Below are 22,008 nucleotides of genomic sequence, written 5' to 3'. Positions count from 1 at the left end.
TGAGAAATAAGCTGCTGTTACTCTTGCAGTTGAGTGTTTTCAAGAAATCAAAGTTCATTTTTTTTTTTTTTTTTTTTTTTTTTTTTCAGGGCACAGGTCAAGGTTATATGGGAGGTGCAGATGTTGAATTTCACATATAAAACCAGCAGAGGTTGATGGCGCTAGAAAAAAGTGCAGCCTGACTGCATTGAGGGTCATAGTCCCATTTATTGAGAATATTATTGTTTTTTGTTTAATGTCTTGCTACTTATTGACACCAGGGAGCATGTGAGACAAACTTCCTCTAAAATATTCCAGCAGATGGGGAGGAATTTCTGGCCAAAGTTTACGCTTTTTAAAATAAAACGGCAGTCTAGACCTTTGTTCGTGTATTTGCAAGCATAAAAAATTTGTATGTTCTGCTCTACAATTACTATATGTATACATGGACACCGTGCAGTTGGTAAGCATGTTAAACAAGATCTTCACTGACAATGCAAACATTCTAACTTATTTGGAAGTGCACAGTAAAAATTGACACTATTGAAGTTGATACCATTTGTGTAGGCTGTAGTGTTTTGTAGACTCACCCCTGGTACACCAGGGTTTGACAAATTTGCTTGGAATCTAGGAGCCAGCTAAAAAAGTTAGGAGCCAGAAAACGCGCCCCGACGAGCTTGCATGCAGAAGCGAACGCATACGTGAGTAGCGCCCGCATATGTGAGCCTAGGTTCACACTGCTGCGAATTCAAAATCGCAGTAAAATGCGCGATTTTGCGGCCGCGATTTCGGACGCAATTTAATGTAAATCGCGGCCCGAAATCGCAAAAAGTAGTACAGGAACTACTTTTTGAAATCGCAAATGTCAAATCGCATCTCAAATCGTTCCAAATCGTACCCAGTGTGAACCAGGGCTAAACGGTATTCAAATCACACATGTGAGTTATCGCCGCGATCGTAAGAGCGAGAGCAATCATTTTGGCAAATTTGTCAAACCCTCGTGTAGGGCTGCAACTAACGATTATTTTCATAATCGATTAGTTGGCCGATTTATTGTTTCGATTAATCGGTTAACCTTAAAAAAAAAAAAATTTGCTGCGATTTGCATATTTTTTTTTCCCCCCAATTTGTTGTTGGGCAGATTATAAAAAACAAATTGCCACAAAAAAAGAAAAATTCTGCAGCTTCTTCATTGAAGTATATTAAAGCAAAATAGCACCATTTTGCGTTTAAAAAAACGTTGCCCTTTCCAAATACACAGCAGCAGAAAAAATCATGGATGTGAAACCATGTAAATGAACGTAGTGTGTTTCTGCAAAAAGCATAGAGGTGTGAACCCAGGCCTGAGATGTTTAGTAACATAATGGGGTTAAAAAATTTTGTACAAAGAGCAAATAATCGCTACTGTAAGTGGTTAATTTTTTACAGTAGAGATTTGCTATTTTTGTAGTATAAAGGGATAATTTTTTTTAACCCCATTATGTTACTGGCCGACTAATCGATTATGAAAATCATGATCGATTAGTTGTTTCGGCCCTAGTAGTGTGTATCCAGCTTTACTCATGAATGTATTAATGGGTCATCCATTTTATGAAGTTGACCTGGGTTGCTTCTTCATCTCTAATTCTTTGCCAGCAATTGCACACAACTGCAGAAACGTTGTGCTATGTTTTGAAAATTGATATTCTACCAATGGTCACCCTTATCTTAGCTGGGGAACACATGCAAATATAAAATGCGTTGTGTCCTTTCACTCAAGGTCATGCTTCATTTAATAAGGTGAGTCAGGTTAGTCATGTGTTGGTCACCGCCTTTGCAAAAGGTACAGAGATTAGATTTTTTTTTTTTTTTTTTTTCTTGCCATTTCCATTTTGGGTGTTTGTTTATAAACAACTCTTATTTGACAGCTCTGAAAGTGTCATTTCATGTCCCTGGAACATGGAGGACAGGAAATGGAGACACAAACCTGTAAAACAGCATTTCTAGCTTTCATGACCTATCCAAAATGAAAGGACATGTCGTCTATTTATACTTTAGTGTCACCACAAAGAAGGCAATTTTATTTTTTTTAGGAAAAAAAATTAACAAACATTTACCTGCTCCTTTGCACAGAGCACCCAGTGTCGTCCTCTTCTCGAGTCCCTCTTTGGTGCTCCTGGCCCCTCCCCCCTGTTCAGTGCCCCCACAGCAAGCAGCTTGCTATGGGGGGACCCCCCGAGCCGAGGCCCCTCTCTCTCCCCTGATTGGCTAGCTGACTTCAATTGACAGCAATGGTATCCAATAGCGCTGCTGCGGTGTCTTGGCCAATCGGGAGGGAGAATCTCGGACAGCTGAGACACACGTGAACATCGCTGGACAGGGGCTACTGCGCACCGAAGATGAGCATCAAGATAAACCTTCTGCCTTTACAACCACTTTAACTAAAAACCAATTGGCCAGGATCTGACTGCTTTATAATGGCATGAAGGCACTTGACGCCGGTAAATGGTAGTTACAAGTAAACTGTGATCACATGCTTTTGCCTTTTTTTTTTTTTTTTTCTTTTTTTTTTAACCACTTTGCCCAAAACTATGTACCCGTGCGTCTGTACTTTGACACTAAATACCGGGGTTATGGCAGCAGCTATCTGGCATAACCCCAGTACTTTTGGGAACGCTGTGCGTTTCTCTTTAAGATGTGGTTTCCATTCCTTTGACGGTGTTAAAATGTGAAGTAAAATGAGAAAAAAATGACACATGATCATCAAAAGAAGGACAGAGGTCTTTGGAGTGTGGGCTGTGATTGACAGCCCGGCTTCACCTTGTCTATAGTGTGACGGGAAAGACAATGACACTCATTGTGAGAATAACTGGGTCTTGGAACAGACTGGAGAATTTTTTTTTTTTTCTAAATAGATTATGATCCTATCTAGCAACCGTTTCCGTAAACAATCAGAAAGGAAGCAATGCCTTTTTTACCTGCCAGTCTTGTTTGGTTATAACTAAGGATGCTAAGCTGACCTGTGCAGAGTGATAAGGTTACATTTGTGTTACATTATTACTTTAAGTTTCATGTTTCTAGGTCAGTGGAAGTGTGACGGTATGATTAGGTGTTAGTGAGACAAACCAACCCTTAGGCAATGATGCTAAGTGGAAACCTAATTTTACATTGGTTTCAAAACCAGCTATACCTGCTAGCAGCTGTATTTGTACAATAAAGATTTCATATTGATTGTAAACCTCAGACATAAAATATGAACAAAGCCTATCCCATCTATAGTGTGTACTTTGTCTCAGTGCAAAGCGCAAAGTACCTTTTTCTGTCTGCTGCCTCTTTCCTCTATCAGTATGAGTCACATCTGACAAGCTATCCTGACACCAAGAGAAGAATAGTGACAGGGGAGGGATTTCCGGCTGATTGACAGCCTCAGCTCTGTTCCTCTGTGCCGAAGGAGTGTGTGTCCCTTTCCTCCAATCAGTTCTCGGAGCTCTCCTCACTGACGTAATGTCAGCTCTCCACCTCAAGTGCTTAATGCACCTAGCATTAGCATGATTCCACACGTGTTTACAATTGTCAAACCTTTTTTCTGAAATGCTGGAAGTGGGGCCCCCCCCCCCCCCACCCTTCTACTGCCTCTAAGAAGTCTGTCCAGGAGCCTCCCTTTGTAATTATGAGCAAGTGCAACACACTTTGCGCGCGTGTGTGTGTGTGTGTGTGTGTGTGTGTGTGTGTGTGTGTGTGTGTGTGTGTATCAGTAGTCTTAATACTCGGCTTGTATAACCAAATACTGGGGTGTTCTGCAATTCCAGGTAATGTTGGCGCGTGCTATTGCCTTTTTTTTTTTTTACCCACATTCCTATTGGATCATCACTGTGATTGGCTGCCTCAGGGACCATTAAGAATGTGCAAGAGACCTGAGACGGTAGGGAGAAGATTCTGAACGGTTAGGAAGCGCTTAAAATTTTGCTGGTCCAAACGATCCTTCGTTCAGCTATTAAAGCGGGGGATCGGAGGCTGCTGAAGCATATCAATTTTTCTGATCAGATTCTCTTTAGGTAGTTCCACTAGCTATTAAAATAAGACCCTATTTGTAACGGCCATTTAGTGAAGCTGACATGACACAGGTTCATAATTTTCATTGCTGGGGTTACAGGTAGATGATCCACCAACATTCAAAACTGGCATGTGAGTGGTGGATTTACAATGTAATACATAATCAATTTTTTTCTTTTTCTTTTTTTTTATATCTTGCATCTTCTGGTGTGTTTCAAACTTCTATAACAGTTGTGTAGGTGGGGCTTGACAAATCCCAAACGCCAGGTTGCCATGGCAACTAGAAATTGTGTCCTGGTGCTTGGGTTCACACCTATGTGTACTGAAATCGTAATGTCATTCCAATTTCAGTACAGGTGCGTTTTTTTTGATCGCTCAACTGTGTCCCATGGACTTGTGCAAAAACACGTCCCATGACTTCAATTCAAAAACTCCTTTTAATAGCAGTTCAATGTGAGCACTTATCTCTGAATACCACTCTACCACTTGCGAGTCTGGAACGCACCGCTATAAACTCGCACTGGAACCTTTTTGTAATGGCACTCAAAACGCAATGCATGTGGATCGTATCTGTGTGAACCACTTCAATAGAAACGCACAATATCCAGCCGGTCATACAAATCTGAGTTTTAAATTTTTCTAAGTTTTGGGATCGCTACAATTCTGGCCGCAATCGCAAAACGCAGGTTCAGGTGCCATTATTTTCAATGACACCTAAAATGTGGTGCAGTTTTGCGGGGATTGTCGTGTGGCAAATGCATTTTCTGAAGCTTGTCATCCAGAAGAAGCTCCTCCTTTTTTGGGTGACAAGCTGCACACAATGCGATTTTCCAAGCAGTAAATTGCGCAGCAAAGCCACACAGCAGTTTAGGTGCCATTGAAAAATGACTCCTGAACCTGTTTTGCGATTGTAGTGCGTATTCTGCTGCAATCCCAGGAGTGAACAAGGCCTGATTCACACCTATGCAGTTTTAGTGCTTTTTGCAGATTTGTACTGCAGTCCATTTAACATGGTTTCCTATGGAACACGTTCTGTAGTGCAAATAGCACTAAAAATGCATAGGTGTGAATCGGGCCTAACGGAGCTGAGTCCCCCCATAATAGTTTTTTTGTCATTCTTTTCCGGCCAGCCTATAACCCTAATGTAAATGTGGGGGTTATTGGCTGGCTGCTCTGCTGTTAGGAGGTGCAAATTGCTTGCCTTGTGCGCTGTTGACCCATGCTACACAAAAAAAAAAAAAACTAACTTTTTTTGGCCAAACTAACTTTTTTTGTCAAGCCCTGTCCTTGGGCACGTGCTCCGGCTTTTTTTGTATAACAATAATTGGTTGTGGGTGGCATACACAGAATAATTGGCTGGTAGAATTGTCTTCTTAGAAGTGTCTCGTATCTACTATTTTATGGCTGATATTGTGAAAGATCTAAAGGTTATGACAAAATGCACTTTGGAAGATGCGTTGTTACAAGCGGTTTCATGTTCGTTTTACAGGACTATGACAGGCACGTGAGATTCTCATACAAAAATCCCAAGGTCAAAGACTTATTGGCTTAGCTATTTGATTGTTCTAGGAAGTTGGCATTACATTTACACAGCAAGTTATTTCAGTGTAGTTTATAAACTCTGGTTTTCCACTTCTGATATCGCTATGCAAGTATGACTTTGGCCTAGTTGAATTTAGATTTGATCTTTGAGCACATAAGGGGAGATTTACTAAAACTGGAGCAGCTGTCCACGGTAGCCAACCAGCTTGTTCAATAAGGCTTTGACAATAAAATCTTGAAGCCAATCAGTTTGTCTGCAGGTTTTTAATTTTTTTGCTAATATAAATGGGTAAAGACCGAATGTTTTTGAAGGGGGGGGGGGGGGAGCCCTTTCTTAGATCCCATTCACACCTGAGCGTTTTGTAGCTTGAAGCTACAAAACACTGGGGGGGGGGAATCTATTCTCTATGGAGATGGTTCACATCTCCTCAAACGCCTGAAGCTCAAACAAGTTCTGCGACTTTTTTTTAGGCAGATTTGGGTGTTTGTTTTTTACATTGGTGACCTTTTTGACCTGTGCAAAAATCGCAGCAAAATTGCGCGACTTTCTGCCTGAAAACGCTATGCTCAGGTGTGAATGGGGCCTAAGTGTGTTGTAAAATCTTGCAAATGTTATAAAGAAATGTAGCAGAATGCATTTCGGCCTAAATATATAGACAATTTACCCAAATCTGTTTAGTATGTGTGGAAGTTGGTGTCTACAAACTATGGTGTGTGTGTGTGTGTGTGTGTGTGTGTGTGTGTGTATGTATATATATATATATATATATATATATATATATATATATATATATATATATATATATATATATATATATATATATATATATCTCAATCCTGGTGTAATTGCTGCCTGTCTCACTTTTTGAGGCCCTAAAATGCCCCCAAAGCAACCCTTTTTGGAAAGTAGACAGTCCAAGGTATTTAGTAAGAGGGATTTTTTTTTTTTTAATGAAGAAAGTAAAAAGTTTACTTTTTTTTTTTTTTTTTTTTGAACAAGCTGTTTCTCACACACATCATAGGTATACTTAAAATTGCACACAAAATCAAATTTCCCTATGCCACCCAAGTATTGATACTTTTTCACAGCCTAGCCACACAGAGGGCCCAAAATCAAAGGTGCACTCTTGGGCATAATTACACGCCTAACTTCCTGGCCACCAATTGCAGTTTTGGAGGCCCTGGAGCACCAGGACAGTCGAAACGCCCACAAAATGACCCCATTTTGGAAAGAAACACTCCCATGGTGGTATGTGAAAAACATATTGAGTATTTTGAAATTGTGTTTTTTGTTTTTTTTGCCATAGGATTGTGTAAAATGCAGGATAGAACGTGAGTTTTTTTTTGGGGGGTTGTTTATTATACAAAGTGTCAATAAGATATTTACAAAAGTTATAGGCATACTTGGAATTACACCCCAAAACACATTCTGCTGCTCATCCCAAGTATGACACCACTTGTGTGGGACTTTAACAGCCTAGCCACGTGGAGGGGCCCAAAATCCAAGAAGCAGTTTTAGAGACATGAATTATGCTATGCTGTGCAGGAACACAGGATCAATGCCTTCGCTACTGACAGAATGGAAATTTGCCCATGTAAACAAGACCGGCGGCATACGTGTGTCAGATCACGTACTAGGTATGTGATCTGGCACAGAGCAGCCACCCTGTCACAGTATATCTATAGTGATTAGAGTGATACTAAAGTCTTGTTAAACGGAAAATAAAACATTAACGAACATGTTTTACTTATCTGCTCTGTGTAATGGTTTTGCACAGAGCAGCCCAGATCCTCCTCTTCTCAGGTCCCTCTTTGGCGCTCCTGCCGAGTGCCCCCAAAGCAAGCAGCTTGCTATGGGGACACTCAAACCGCTGCTCTGTGTCTCCATTCAAATGCGGCTGCCCCCCTCTCCTCCTCTCACTGACCTTGCAGCGGGAGCCAATGGTGCCCGCTGCTGTGTCTTAGCCAATCAGGAGGGAGACACCCGGAACTCTAATGCAACATCGCTGGATCGAGATGAGGCTCAGTTAAATATTGGCTATTTCACACAATTTTTTTATCTTAATGCATTAAGATAACAAAATCTGACTTTAGAACCACAATGTGTGTAAAAAGCACATGTATGTATGTTTAATCGGTTTTTAAAGTGGTTGTAAACCCCCAATAAAATAAGACAAAGGCATAAGGAGCTAGTATGCATACTAGCTCATTATGAAATACTCGCCTTAGATCGAAGCCCCCACAGTGGTTTCAGTACACAGCTCCGGCAACATCTTTCCTGCAGTCACTTCTGGGTATCGTGGGCTCTGGCGCTGTGATTGGCCAGAGCTGCATGCGCAGGAGCTGCCGGTAACTGCACACTAGCTGAAGCAATGTGTGAAGTGCCATTGCTTCAGTGCAAATGTGCCCATGACGGCACATGCTGATACTGGGGATATTTCCTAAACTGCAGGTTTGGGAGATATCGGGGTAGCTACAGGAAAGCCTTGCCTGTAGTAAAAAGTGGATTGTAAGGGTTTACAACCACTTTAACAGCGTGCCAATTGCCTTCATGGTTATAACATGCTCTATGGAGTAGTTTGTTCTGCATTAAATAAAATTGTACATTGAAATCAAAGGAACAGTTATATATAGAAAATGTCATCTGCTGTACAAAACCTTACTAGATGTAAACAATAAAACTACTGTGCAGCGCTGTCTGAGCACAATGCTGTCTGGAGAAAGTTTGCAGCATAAAATACATTGGTAACTAGTGTAAAATTAGGGCAACTGGGCTATCAAATCGCATTAGGGGGGCGAGAGGCTTTCTTGTAATGCGGCATGAATTATCTCTTGTCCCGTTTTTGCTGATTTTTGTGTCCACATATTAGAAATCCCTTCTTCAAACTAAGGTGTGTGTGTGTGTACTTTTTTTTTATAAGTGTTCACATTCCCCAGCTGTATAAGAGCTGGGGGAGGAGAAACAGCAGTACACCGAGATTCCCATGAATGGCTGTGCAGAGGGGGCATGTCAGGACAAGTCTGATCATTGGAGGAGAGCATACGGAGTTCCCAGCATAGCTAGAGAACTGACCATGGTTTGTTTTTTTTGCTTAGTGTGGTAAAAATGTTTTAATAGGAAAGCAAGGGGACTAGCAGGAACAGGGTTTACACATAAAGAAAGCTATACAAGGAGAACAGGATATATATATATATATATATATATATATATATATATATATATAATATATATATATATATATATTACACACACTATTACATTGTACAGCAGCCACATATCAGGAATATGAAGTTTTGAGGTAACAAACGCTTTAAAAGAGAAGCATGCTGTATCTGTCCCTGCTGGCTCTGCAGTGAGAAATGAGCAGTCAAACGCTGCTGATTGCTCAGTTCTCCCCCTCTGTTTTTAGCTGAGAGTATCGGCTCTGCTTTCCCCTCCAGCCTCTCGGTGGCACGCTGGGCTGGTTCAGGCGCTGAGCAGAGTTAGGTGCCGGTCCAGGCGTCTGGGTGGATCCAATTATTCCTGAGCCTGGACTGGCAGTGTGACATCAGTTTTGTACTACAACTACTGAATTCTCATTTGTACCACACAGTTTAGTTTTAGGACCATGACTTTTAAGAGACCAATTGCAATATTAACAAAGGGGGTTTGTCAGATGCAGAATTGTACAATTTAAAGTGATATGGCGTATGTGGTGTGCAATCCCCTTCTGTAATTGGTAATGTCAGCCCTTCCCTATTCTCCCATGCAGATATACTTGTGTACAGCTGGGAAAATGGGATTCAGCTTTTCCCTCTAATGCTGAAAGTTCCCCCCAAGTCACATGACTTAAGATGAGGGGGGAGGGGGAAGAGAGGCCTGGTTTCTCGGCAACATGTAGCAGGCACTATTCTTAGGAGATCAGATTGGGAAAGTTTATGGCCAGGACATTGCAGTCACTAGGAGACACATTGGCTACCAGCCAAAAAGGGTTTGTCAAGCTCTGGCCTAAATTGTGTATCTGTTATGTCATAGCTTGGATCATTTCATTCTATATAAAGTGGAATACGGGACAATGACTGGTAATATACAAACCTGTGACATACGCCTGATTATTCTTTGCAATTGTCATATTGAGCCTCCATCTCCTATAGATATGTAATGTGTACACTGTGGTAGGTCAGAACTAGCATGAGGTAAGATATAGTAGTATGGAAACCTGTCAGTATGAAGTCTGCTGATCTGCGGAGTACCATTGTAGGTGTGAGAGCCGGCTATTCTCCCAGTTTGAAGCTGGTTGATGCAGGTAGAACTAGCATTGTATGCCCAGAGCTGCTCCTGTTTTATTGGAATGCTTGTGGTATGTAAACAAATGATCTATTTTGTATAAACTGAATTCTTACCAAGCAACTAGGTGTGCAGGCTGCAAACAAATAACCTGGTGCGGTATACTAGTCCCTCTGGTTCTGTAGCATCATTGTTCCAGTGCAGGGCTCGGTTTAGATTGGATTAGCTATGCAGGCATGTTGCCTGGGTTTTCCATGAAATGAATACAGCCTTGTTGTATTGTCCATGTACGGTACAGCTTATGGCCAAGAATGAACTGGAATGTTTTCACTGGATAGTGCAAGAAGGAAGGTTATAACCTGTGTACATTTTGCTATTTGTGTCCAGTTAGGAATATTCCCCTTCACTTCTTGTCCCCTTGCCAAAACAGGAGAAAATCCCTCTAAAGCGAGGGAATTCTGGTTGTCCCCAGTGTAAAGATTTCCTTCTATTTCTGTTCTGGGGACAAGCCAAAATGTTGGGTTTTTCTCTTGCTTCCACTTTCAGTGATGATACACAGGACAAATGGAGAAGGTGAATCTGACAGGGGCACAGACTGCAATAAAAACGGACTCTCTGCTGCAGCTTGTATATGATTGGAGATTGGAAACTGCAGTTGGTGTTGCACTGCTTATACCGTAGAGAATACATTCCGCATCTATGTTTATAGAAAATGTCCTTCCCTTGGGTTTTCTGTACTCATTATATAATCTCATTGGCAGGCAACCGTTTTATTTTCATTCAGTGTTGTCCAAGCATCTGAATAATGGGCACAATCTCTTCTTTTCTCTCTAAACAGAACTCCCCTTGTGTTTTGATTGCTGCTCGACAAGCCAGCTCTTCCACGGTAAGCGCCTGCTCTTTTGTTTCCTGTGGGGTTGGACTTGGGCAGATTATTGGATGTAATTTATAAATCTCACTTGTTGCTTTTTTCAATATGTGCTGAGCTGTTTTTCTCACCCTATTTCTGTAGAACCTAAAAGATGTCCTGTCCGATCTCATTCCAAAAGAACAGACCAGAGTCAAGAACTTCAGACAACAATATGGGAATACCGTCATTGGCCAAATCACAGTGGACATGGTAAGAGCATGCTAATGGGGAAAGTGCTTCCTAATGAAAGAGCAAGCAACGAAATGACTGATAGTGTTTGTATCCCTTAAACAATCAGTTAATTCTGAACTGTATCCTGTAATGTGCTCAGCATGTTCTCTGTATATTTAACACCTCATATAACTTAAATCTGCACAGTAGATATCGAGAGCCCTTTCGCACTGAGGCGGGTTTCAGGCGTTTTGGCACTGGAAATGGCACCTGAAAACCACTGCATTTATTTCAGAGTGACTTTCCACACTGGAGCGGTGAGCTTGAGGGATGTTAAAAGTCCTGCAAGCAGCATCTTTGGGGCGCGTACAGCGCTCCCAAAACACCCATCTCCCCCCAAATGCAGCCTTGTGTCTCCCCCCCCCCCCCCCCCCCTCAATGCAGCTTTGTGTCTCCACCCCTCACCCCCCCCCCCCCCCCCCCCCCGCCGCCGTCTAGTTGCTCGGGGAACATAACGGCTTTCATTTGAATAGCTGTGTGTTCCCTGCGGCACGTCGTCATATATAGCCCCTCCCCCTTGTCCGGGCACTTTGGTAGACAGATCACCCGTCCCAGGATTGGACGGGTGATCTGTCTATCAAAGTGCCCGGACAAGGGGGAGGGGCTATATATGACGACGCGCGGCATGTGGCAGTGGCAGTTTTACATACCCGAGGACTGCTCTGCTCTCCGCCTTCCTCTCTGCCCCCTCAGTCTTCTCTCGGTCTCCTCTCCGACCGCTCTCTGCCCCCACTCAGAGGAAAAAAAATAAAGTATCGGTGAAGCATCGGGAGCATTTGCTAGTATCGGGACAACCCTAATTAAAAGGATTGGGGCTTTGGAACCTAAGAGAAGCTGCCGGTGGCCATAGTGTATGTATGGGGAACTTGACTACTTCCTGCCCATAGGATATCATATGACGTCCTGGACTTTGAGTGGAGATATCTGAATGATGCCTGCAGCTACAGGCATCATCCAGATAACATTTTTTTTTTTTTTTTCTTTACTGATGGCGATTCCCTCACATGTAAAAGCCATTAGCCATTTTTACTTATAGGAGAGAAATGCCAGAATTGGCCCAGTATGGAAGTGCTTAAATAAGATGAAGGAGTTGGGGACTAAAAGGAAAGAGAAGGCAATAGGGAGCAAATGGAAGAAGGAAGACTTTTAAACTTTTTAGTAAAATCTATACAAGGTAGTATACTGCGCTAAAAAAAAAAAGTAAAAATTTGATAAACCGCAGCAACAGACCATGTGATATAACCATAAATTTAAAAACCAAAAAGTCGCACTAATCAACATGAGAATCAAAATGAAATATGCCATGAAGGAATAGTCCATTGCGTATCCCTGAAATAATTGAAAAAAGCAATGAAATGACATAGATCATAAGAATTGATAAATTCTGGAAAGTACATATAGGTGAAAGTCTACGTGATAAAGAAAACATTTTCAGAGGGGTTTCACCACCAAGAAGCTTACAGATTCTCCTGTGACAATCACCCTCTTAGTGGGAACTCTTAACAGATGATGTGGACCTCCTATTGCTAGCGAGGTCACATGTGCATACAGGTAAACCTGTGCAGGGTAAGGTAATCCACCAAATCTCTGGAGCTAGCTGAAGATTGGAAAGATTCCTCCATGATAGCCAACTCGCATCTCGCCTTGTCTTTTACATCACTGGGCATGATCTCCCCATCCTTCTGGGAAGACTTACAAAAATCAACTCTATGCACCAGAGTCTACAGATTTCCCACGCATGCCAAAAACCTAAAGATATCTGGTTCAGGCTGTCATTTTATTGAAAGCAAATTGGAGTATAGCAGAGAGCGTGGGTCATGTAAACAGAATCCAGGTGGTTGAAGGGGAACTGTTTACGAAGTTCTCTTGGTTATAAATAAACCCATCAGCTATACAGTTGGATGTAGATTATATACAGCTGGTTTCAGCTGTAACTTGGCCTAGGTTCACATTTGTGTGAACACACATTGCATGTAAATCGCACCTGCACTACTGGGCTGCATGCAATGTCTGTACAATGAGAGTTCAGCCATGCAGTTGTATGGCTAAACTCTCTTTTTGAATTTGCACAAAAGTTCAGGGACTTTTTTTCTCCTGGCACTGAAATCGAATCTCTTACCTATGCGGTCTGATTCCTGTGCGAGTTCACACTGCGATTTGTGAACTGATCTGGGGGTGTCATAAACAATGTATTGACACCTGCAGTGGTTCGAACTGCTTGCGGGAGAGATGAGATGAGCTATAATCGCACTAGTTCCCGCATCACAGTGTGAACCTAGGCTGACTGAGCATCAAGCTTCGAGTTGAAAAAAAGCTCAGGTGTGGACGGAGTCTGAATCCGATTCCATGCTGTACCAGTCCTATAAAACAGCTAAGGTACAGGTGACCATGGATGTTCTCTTTAAATTGATTGAAAGGCCATGTTCTCCATCAGCCCAAACGTATTGGGCAATCTCATTTTTCCTTTTGCAGTGATGCCCAACCCCAGTTTTAATGACTCATGAACTTCCATGCCAGACAGGGACACCACATCGCTGAATACATTAGAAAGCTGTGTAGGGCCCCTTTCACACTGAGGCAGTTTTCAGGCATTTTAGCGCTAAAAATAGCGCCTGAAAACTGCCTCTTAAGCCTCTCCAGTGTGTAAGCTTGAGTGCTTTCAGACTGGTGCAGTGCGCTTGCGGGACGGGGAAGAAATGTCCTGCAAGCAGCATCTTTGGGGTGGTGTAGGAGCGCTGTATACGGCACCCCTCCCCTCTGAAATGAATGGACATCGCTTCCAAAGCACCGCATCACGGGCTGTTTTAATCCTTTCTTCGGGCACTAGAAAGGGGCTCTGCTAAAATGACAAAGTGCCACTAAAACCAGAGCCGCTTTACCGCCGACGCGGCTGCAGTGTGAAAGCAGCCTAAAAGAAAATGCTAATCCTCTCACCTGTGAGTTTGTGAAGAGATCTAAAGTACATGGACTGTAGGGGTTTTGAGAACCAGAGTTCAGTAATCACTAACCAACCTGTACACTTCAGTAAGTCTCTGCTGAAACCAGCTGTATATAATCTACGTCTTTCTGTATAGTGTTGAGTAGGAGTGAAATGTGTAGCTGATGGGTTTATTTATAACCAAGAGAACTTGGTAAACGGTTCCCCTTCCACCACCTGGGTTCTGTTTACATGACCCACACTCTGTGCTATCCAATTTGCTTGCAATAAAATGACAGCCTGAACCAGATATCTTTAGTTTCTGCCATGCATGGGAAATCTGTAGACTCTGGTGCATAGAATTTATTTTTTGCAAGTCTTCCCAGAAGGATGGGGATATCGTGCCCAGTGATGTAAAAGACAAGGTGAGATGTAAGTTTGGTATCCTGGAGGAATCTTTCTGATCTTCTGCTAGCTCCAGAGGCTTGGTGGATTACCTTAAGCTGCAGAGGTTTACCTGTATGCGCATGTGACCTCGCTAGCTAGCAATAGGAGGTCCACATCATCTGGTAAGAGTTCCCACTAAGTGGGTCATTGTCACAAGAGGATCTGTATGCTTCTTGGTGGTGGAACCCCCCTCTGAAGAGTTATTTTATTGGAGATTTTCTTTATACATCACGTGGACTTTCACCTATATATGTCCTTTTTGGATTTTCTATCTATTTTTTTTTTTTTTTTTTTTATGATCTGTCATTTCACTTGCTTGCCTTTTTTCATTCTTTCAAGGATTCGTAATGTACTATCCCTTCATTGCGTATTTAATTTTGATTCTCGCCTTGATTAGTTCAACTTTTTTTTAGAAAGATAAATATTAAATTATTTGTCCTTTTCTGGCCAGCAGGTGGAGCCCTGGGATTGTTTTTACATGCTAATCAGACTAGTCATGGAGCATACTGTGCATTTGGAAAGTTTTTGCAGTACTTCCCTTTTTCAACATTTTTATGTTTCAGCCTTATTCCGAAATGGATTAAATTCATTATTTTCCTCAAGTCTACAAACAATACCCTGTGACGTAAAAAGTTTGTTTGAAATCTTTGCAAATTTATTTTAAATAAAATAAAATCGCATGTACATTGGTGTTCAGACTTCGCTCAATACTTTGTTGAAGCACCTTTGGCACCAACTACAGCCTCAAGTCCTTTTTTTTTTTTTTTTTTTTTTTTTAGTATGACGCTACAACCTTGGCATACCTATTTTTGGTCTGTTTCTCCCATTCTTATTTGCAGGACATCTCTAGCTCCATCAGGTTGGATGGGGAGCATCGGTGCAGCCATTTTCTGATCTCTCCAGAGATGTTTAATCGGGTTCAAGTCTGCGCTCTAGCTGAGCCTTTCAAGGACATTTGCAGAGTTGTCCCATAGCCACTCCTTTGTTATATTGGAAGTGTGCTTGGGGTCATTGTCCTATTGAAAGACAAACCTTCCACCCCAGTCTGAGACCCAGAGCACTCTGGAGTAGGTTTTCATCAAGGATGTGTCTGTACATTGCTGCATTCATCTTTCCTGAGTAGTCTTCCAGGTCCTGCCGCTGAAAAACATCACCACAACATGATGCTGCCAACCACCATGCTTCACTGTAGGGATGGTATTGGCCAGGTGATGAGCAGTGCCTGGTTTCCTCAAGAGATGATGCTTGTCATTCAGGCCAAGTTTAATCTTTGTTTCATCAGATCAGAGAATTTTGTTTCTTATGCTAGGAGTCCTTCAGGTGTCTTTTGGCAAACTCTATGTGGGCTGTCGTGTGTCTTTTACGGAGGTCTGGCCACTCTGTCATACGGGCTTGATTGGTGGAGTGTTGCAGAGATGGTGGTTCTTCTAGATGGCTCTCCTCTTCACAGAGAAATGCTGGAGCTCTGTCAGTCACCATCTGGTTCTTGGTCACCTCCCTAAGACCCTTCTCCCGCCAGTTTGGCTGGAAGGCCCCCTCTAGGTTCCGGTGTTTCCAAATTTCTTCCAGTTACGGATGATGCTGGCCACTGTGCTCATTGTGACCTTCAATGCCGCATACATTTTTCTGAACCCTTCCCCAGATCTGTCCTTTGCTATAATCCTGTCCCGGAGGTCTACATGCAATGCCTTGGACTTCATGGCTTGTTTTTTGCTCTGACGTGTACTGTGAAATCTTATATAAACGGGTGTGTGCCTTTCCAAATCATGTCCAATCAACTGAATTTACCACAGATGGACTCCAAGTTGTAGTAACATCTCAAGCATGATTAGTGGAAACAGCATGCACCCAAGCTCAATTTTAAGTGTCATGGCAAAGGCTGTGAATACTTTTGTACGTGGGATTCTTTTCGCTTTTTTTATATTTAATACATTTGCAAAGATTTCGAACAAACTTCTTTCATATTGTCATTATGGGGTATTTGTAGAATTTTGAGGAAAATAATGAATTTAATACATTTTTGAATAAGGTGGTAACATCACAAAATGTGGAAGTAAGAGATGTGAATACATTCCGGATGTACTGTATAAAGATTCAGTTCGGAACAAGCATAAGTTGGAAGCCGGCTACCGTGCACAGCTGCACCAGAGTACTCTAGTTTTAGCAAATCTCTCCCATAATTTTCCTTGACCCTAATGTCAAATCTTTTTAAAATAAAGATTTTATATAAAATGGTTAAAATAAAAACACAATTTAAATTTTTTTTTTATTTGTTAACCAAAACCATTATAGATCCCCTTTATTAGATCAAGAAATGGCAAGCTCTAATATAAACCACCTACTTTTCCTGTTCTTGACATTAATGGAAACCTGTAAAGGACAAACATTACAGTCTCCTGATAAAGACATTATAACCCTTTCTACCTGCACCTGTGTTTCTTTTTTTTTTTTTCTTTTCACCTACATAAGATGTGGTACACCACAGGTTAATTCGTGACCTCTGACTCTAATCTAAAAACTGACATAGAAACTACCTATCCCCATGATTCCTGGATCTGTCTAGTGTTCTGCAGATGTGAGCTTAACAGTAATTTGATTTGACACTGACACAGGCAGAGCAATATAGGGAAGAGATGTTTCATCATATTAGCACTCATACATTTGTGATGCAACAGAGATATTGAAAGGTGTGGATTAGACGCTGTGTGACCCGGAACAAGAAGTTGCTTGTCCGTTTATCAAATGGGGGACAAGCTAGGTGAATACATGGACATGGGGAATTGATTAGCCATGACGCCACACACTGCAGCGAGCAAACACCAGGAATATAACTACACTAATACCTAGTTAAAACAACCAAAAAATGTGAAAGTATACAATGCATTTAACAATTTTGAAATCAACTACAGCGCAAGCCATGTATTTTTAGTGGATTGACAGACTTATAGACTGGCATCATGAGACATTGTGGTGGATTGTAGAGCTTGTATACTGTATTTAATGAGCAGGAATTTGTAGTCTTGTGTACATCTATAACAAACTTTACAAAGAAGGTAAATTATTGATGGGGTTATTTACAAGTTGATATTTTGTTTGAAGTGATTGACAAAAAAGGCTCTATTTTCCCTTTTGACCTGAAAACCTGTATATTTATGAATTCCATTAAAACAATCCAGGTTATTTTTGTTTAACTCAAGCGGTTTATTTTTCTTTAGGTGTATGGTGGCATGAGGGGCATGAAAGGATTGGTCTATGAAACATCTGTTCTTGATCCTGATGAGGTGAGAATAGGGTCCAACTTTTGCTTTGCTCCAAGTTCAGGATTTTTTTTTTTTCCTACATTCCTTATTTATAAATTGTTTTCCCAGGGTATTCGCTTTCGTGGCTACAGCATCCCTGAATGTCAGAAGCTGCTACCCAAGGCTCCAGGAGGAGAAGAGCCACTGCCCGAGGGACTCTTCTGGCTCTTGGTTACAGGAGAGGTTCCCAGTCAGGAGCAGGTAAATGTGGAGCATCTTTTCCCATAATTAGTAATTCAAGTTGAAATGACTTAACTTTTCTCAGGTGCTGCACCCTGCAATATAAAGAGTTTGTTGGCATAGTGTTGCTGGTCAGACCTTTACATCTTCAAAACATTAGCATTTCCTTTTTTGTTTTTATATGCTGGAAAAGTAATTTATGTAACTTTTTTTTTTTTTTTTTTTTTTTTTGCTAGGTGAACTGGATCTCCAAAGAATGGGCAAAAAGAGCTGCCCTGCCTTCACATGTAGTAACCATGTTGGACAACTTCCCCACCAATTTGCACCCCATGTCTCAATTTAGTGCTGCAATTACAGCACTAAACAGCGAAAGCAATTTTGCTCGGGCTTATGCAGAAGGCGTCCACAGAACCAAGTACTGGGAGGTGAGTGCTTTGCCAGATATAGTAAAGGCCCACTGCAGAGACAATTTAAGTAGAGTTGTCCGGAGGTTTACATTTTTATATTGTGTGGTGTGTGTGTGTTTTTTTTTTTTTTACGTACCAATGTTGTCTTTAAAGCTAGTCGTTTGTATTTTCTTTACAGCGGTTAATACAGTTTAAAAATTATATTTGCGAGTATACTTTATACCTTTTTTTTTGGTTAGCATTTTAAGTCTTTTTTAAAAACAAGGCGGTGGCTACTATACTTGTACACGCTTTTTTTTTTTACTGGTTCCTTAGATTGAAGGGATTTTGTTTTTTAACTTCTGTTTAGGCCTGGTTCATACTGGTGCATTTTGACATGTGCTTTGGCATGTCAAATCGCATGTCAAAATGGTGGTATTTGCCGCAAATTGCCAGCAATGGCACCGTCCTAATCGGAGCGACGCCACATCTGCGGTGCTGCACCGATTTCAAAAAGTAGTTTCTGTACTGTACGATTTACATGCACAGATGTCTCTATAATCGCGGCCGAAATCGGGACTGCCAGCGGGAGCGAAATCGTGTGCGTTCCGCTGAACTCGCACGGCTTCACTCGCGCAGCTCAGTGTGAACCTGGGCTTCTTTCACATGTGGTAGACTCTACCTGCAATCCACTTGCTCAGCATGGAATCTGTGTGCTGAGCAGGCAGATTGTGGGTCCATGTATACAAACACAGCCTGCTCTCCTCTGGACAGTTGGTTGTAAATGAACTGCCTGCCCATTTGCACCCATCTGCCATTTTGATCTATCATCCATCTGTTTTATAGTATCAGATTGGATGAAGGTGGGTGTAAACAAACGCATGTCGGTTTACACCTTAAAGGACAATGGAGGTTCCGATCGGGTCTGCTTGACAAACAGGCTAGCGCACCTGATTGGAAAATTCACGTGGAAGAGGCCTTACAAAGACCATTTTTTTGGAGGATGACCACTCCAAAAAATAAGTACAAGCGAAATTGTTTTATATCCAATCGTAAGGCCCGTACACACGATCTGACTTTCCGATGGGAATTGTGTGATGGCAGCATGTTGTCCGATCGTTTGTATGCTCAATCGGACATTTGTTGGATTTTCCAACAACAAATGTGGGATAGCATGCTTTAAACTTTTCCGACATCAAATGTGTGGTGTCGGATTATCCGATTGTGTATACAGAAGTCCGTCGGGAAAAAAATCTAAAATAGGCATGCTCAGAAGCAATGCTAACCATAACGCAACATTGGCAAATGCTTCCCAAAGGGGGGTGCTAAACACGTAGTTTTAAGTTTGTTGGCCAACAATTCTTTGCCGTTTTGTATGCAATACAAGTTCCCGGCCAACGCCCTTGGGACAAAATTCTGAGGCTTTGTCCATGGAAAATCCGATCGTGTGTACCAGGCTTCAAATTTTAGCAGTGTTTGGCCCTTTCTTGCTCTTCCAGCTCTGTACCTTTTTCAGTCTTTAATGTCAGGAGAATGTCCTTGCATCACCTTTTGCCAACACTTCTTCTTTTTTTTTTTTTTTTGACAGTAAAAGTTTTGCCAACACTTTAGTTATGTTGATAAAGGAGAGGCTAAGAATTTACTGTCTGTTCTACACCCATCAATGTCCTTGGCTAAGTGACAGTTCTGTTAAACGTTCACACTGAGCTTGGTTATGTTGTACTGAACTGGGAGTCCTGTGTGTGCGCTGCACTTGCAATAAGGTAAATGCAGTGCAGAGAAGGCAAAGGACATTGTAAATGGGAACCGGTTGGAGTCACTCGTGACTTTCCAGTGTCAGCCAGACCTTGAGTTCTCACGCATGCCTGTGTGTTCTTGCTCCATAAATGGTATGCAAGGTATGTAATGTATGTGCTGGGCACAGAGCTTGACGTAGTCAATGCTGGATAACATGACACTGTTCTAAAAGGGACACATGGAAACGGCTGTAACTTTGTACAGTGAACACAATGTAGAAGCAGTTTTAGAATGTGAGGACAAAGCCTTGCCTAATAAATTGGATTTCTTTGCGCCAGTTGACTTTTTTCCCTTTTAACATATTATAAAAAAACAAAAAAATAACAAGCATAAATGTGTATAGTAAGAGGAAATAAAATATCTTTGCCAAGTGTCTGAACTCTGCTGCTTCTCACGCTATGTAGGGAAGATGGCCACAAAGATAAAAATAAGTCAACTTCTATTTATAGAGAGTGTGTGGTGTATTTTTTAGTGGACTTCTAAAAGAGTTCCTTTTTTTTTTTTTTTTTTTTGATAAAAAAAACGTTTGAGCATAGAAAAAATATACAAACGGATATCTAGTGCAACAAGCACTGCAATTATGGATAAATCCCATTGACGTACATACGAGCATGGCAAAGAATAACATTACATGTGCATATAAGATACAGCGTAGAAGAGGGCAGGGCCAGCAAGGGGGGGGGGCTGCCGGGGAGGTAATCATTCACATCACAGGTGGAGGCGTCCTCCAGCCATCTATCCCAAACCTTGTGGTATTTGCCTGGGAATCCCCTATGGACATAGAGTAGCTTTTTGAAGGGTAGAGCAGTGTTTTGAAGGGGTAGAGTAGTGTTAACAGCTCTGATCCACTGCTGCAGCGTGGGGGGGGTCCCCTCATCCATGTTTTAGCTATCTGAAGCCTGGCAAGGAATAATGTTTTCTGTAAAAATATATTCAGGTACTTTTCGGCTTCAGGGAGTGAAAGAAGCCCCAGCACACACTGACTGGGGCAGAGGGACAGTGGGGAGCCCATGCGGTCATGGAGGAACCGGACCACCTGGGTCCAGAACCCCTGTACGCAGGGGCATGTCCAGAGGAGATGGTAGAAGGTGGTGCAGGGATGGTCGCAGCCAGGGTCTCGGTGACCAACCATATAATCCGGTGTTCAAACTAAACCTACTGGATCAGGTTGAGTTGTGACTAATTCCTATGGCTTGACTAACAAACCTTTAGACCCCTTTCACACTGAGGCGTTTTTCAGGCAATAAAGGGCTAAAAAATCGCTCCTGAAAAATGCCTCCCCTGCAGCCCTGAGTGCTTTCACACTGGGGTGGTGCACTTGCAGGATGTTAGACCAAGTCCTGCACGCAGCATCTTTGAAGCAGTGTATACACAGCCCCTGCCCATTGAAATGAATGGGCACCGCTTTGGAAGCAGCGCTTTTCGGGCACATTCAACACTTCGGGGCCACTAGCATGGGTTAAAACTTAAAAGCACCCTGCTAGCGGCCAAAAAGCGCAGCTAAAATGACGGTAAAACTCCGCTAAAACCAGCAATGCTTTTACTGTTAACGCGGAGCAATGCCAATGTGTAAGGGGTCTTCAAGGGGAAATGCCCATGTATGTGCATATGCAATAATTTTTATTATATATCAATTGGTAACATATAGAGGGATGGGTAAAGTAAAACCAGAGTGGATCACTTCAACACGAATGCTCGGAAAATGTATTAAAAAAAAGTGCTCAAATTGATTGACTAGTTTCGCGCTCTGGATGCGCTTCTTCTGGAAAGTGTGTGTGTGTGTGTATAATATATCATCTAGTTTTTCTGCGTTTGCATTTTTAGCTTTTATATCTTCTCTTTTTTTTTTTTTTTTTTTTTAAATGGATCAAAAATGTCGACGAATTTTTGAGCATTTCTTGACGTTTATCAGTATTTAACAGATTTTATCAGATTTAGAGCCATTTTGCAGCTGAAACGTCTCTAGTTTATTTTTTTTTGCTCAAAAACACCACTGCTGATAACTGCCTATGTGTGCATGG

The 22,008-nt window shown here is 41.8% G+C and overlaps 1 protein-coding gene across 1 annotated transcript in view; it reads left to right on the top strand.

Moving 5' to 3' along the window:
- CS (citrate synthase) overlaps positions 1-22,008 on the top strand; it is a 37,169-nt gene that overhangs the window by 7,335 nt on the left and 7,826 nt on the right. Inside the window, exons 2-6 of the mRNA XM_040341128.1 lie at positions 10,659-10,706; positions 10,833-10,940; positions 17,541-17,606; positions 17,694-17,825; positions 18,041-18,229. Of these exons, the coding sequence (XP_040197062.1) occupies positions 10,659-10,706; positions 10,833-10,940; positions 17,541-17,606; positions 17,694-17,825; positions 18,041-18,229 (543 nt within the window). The remainder of the gene's footprint in view (positions 1-10,658; positions 10,707-10,832; positions 10,941-17,540; positions 17,607-17,693; positions 17,826-18,040; positions 18,230-22,008) is intronic.

This window comes from Rana temporaria, chromosome 2, assembly GCF_905171775.1.
Source record: "Rana temporaria chromosome 2, aRanTem1.1, whole genome shotgun sequence".
Classification (NCBI taxonomy): Eukaryota; Metazoa; Chordata; class Amphibia; order Anura; family Ranidae; genus Rana; species Rana temporaria.
The sequence above is the reverse complement of the archived record's forward strand: the minus strand, read 5'-3'. Positions and strand labels throughout refer to the sequence as shown.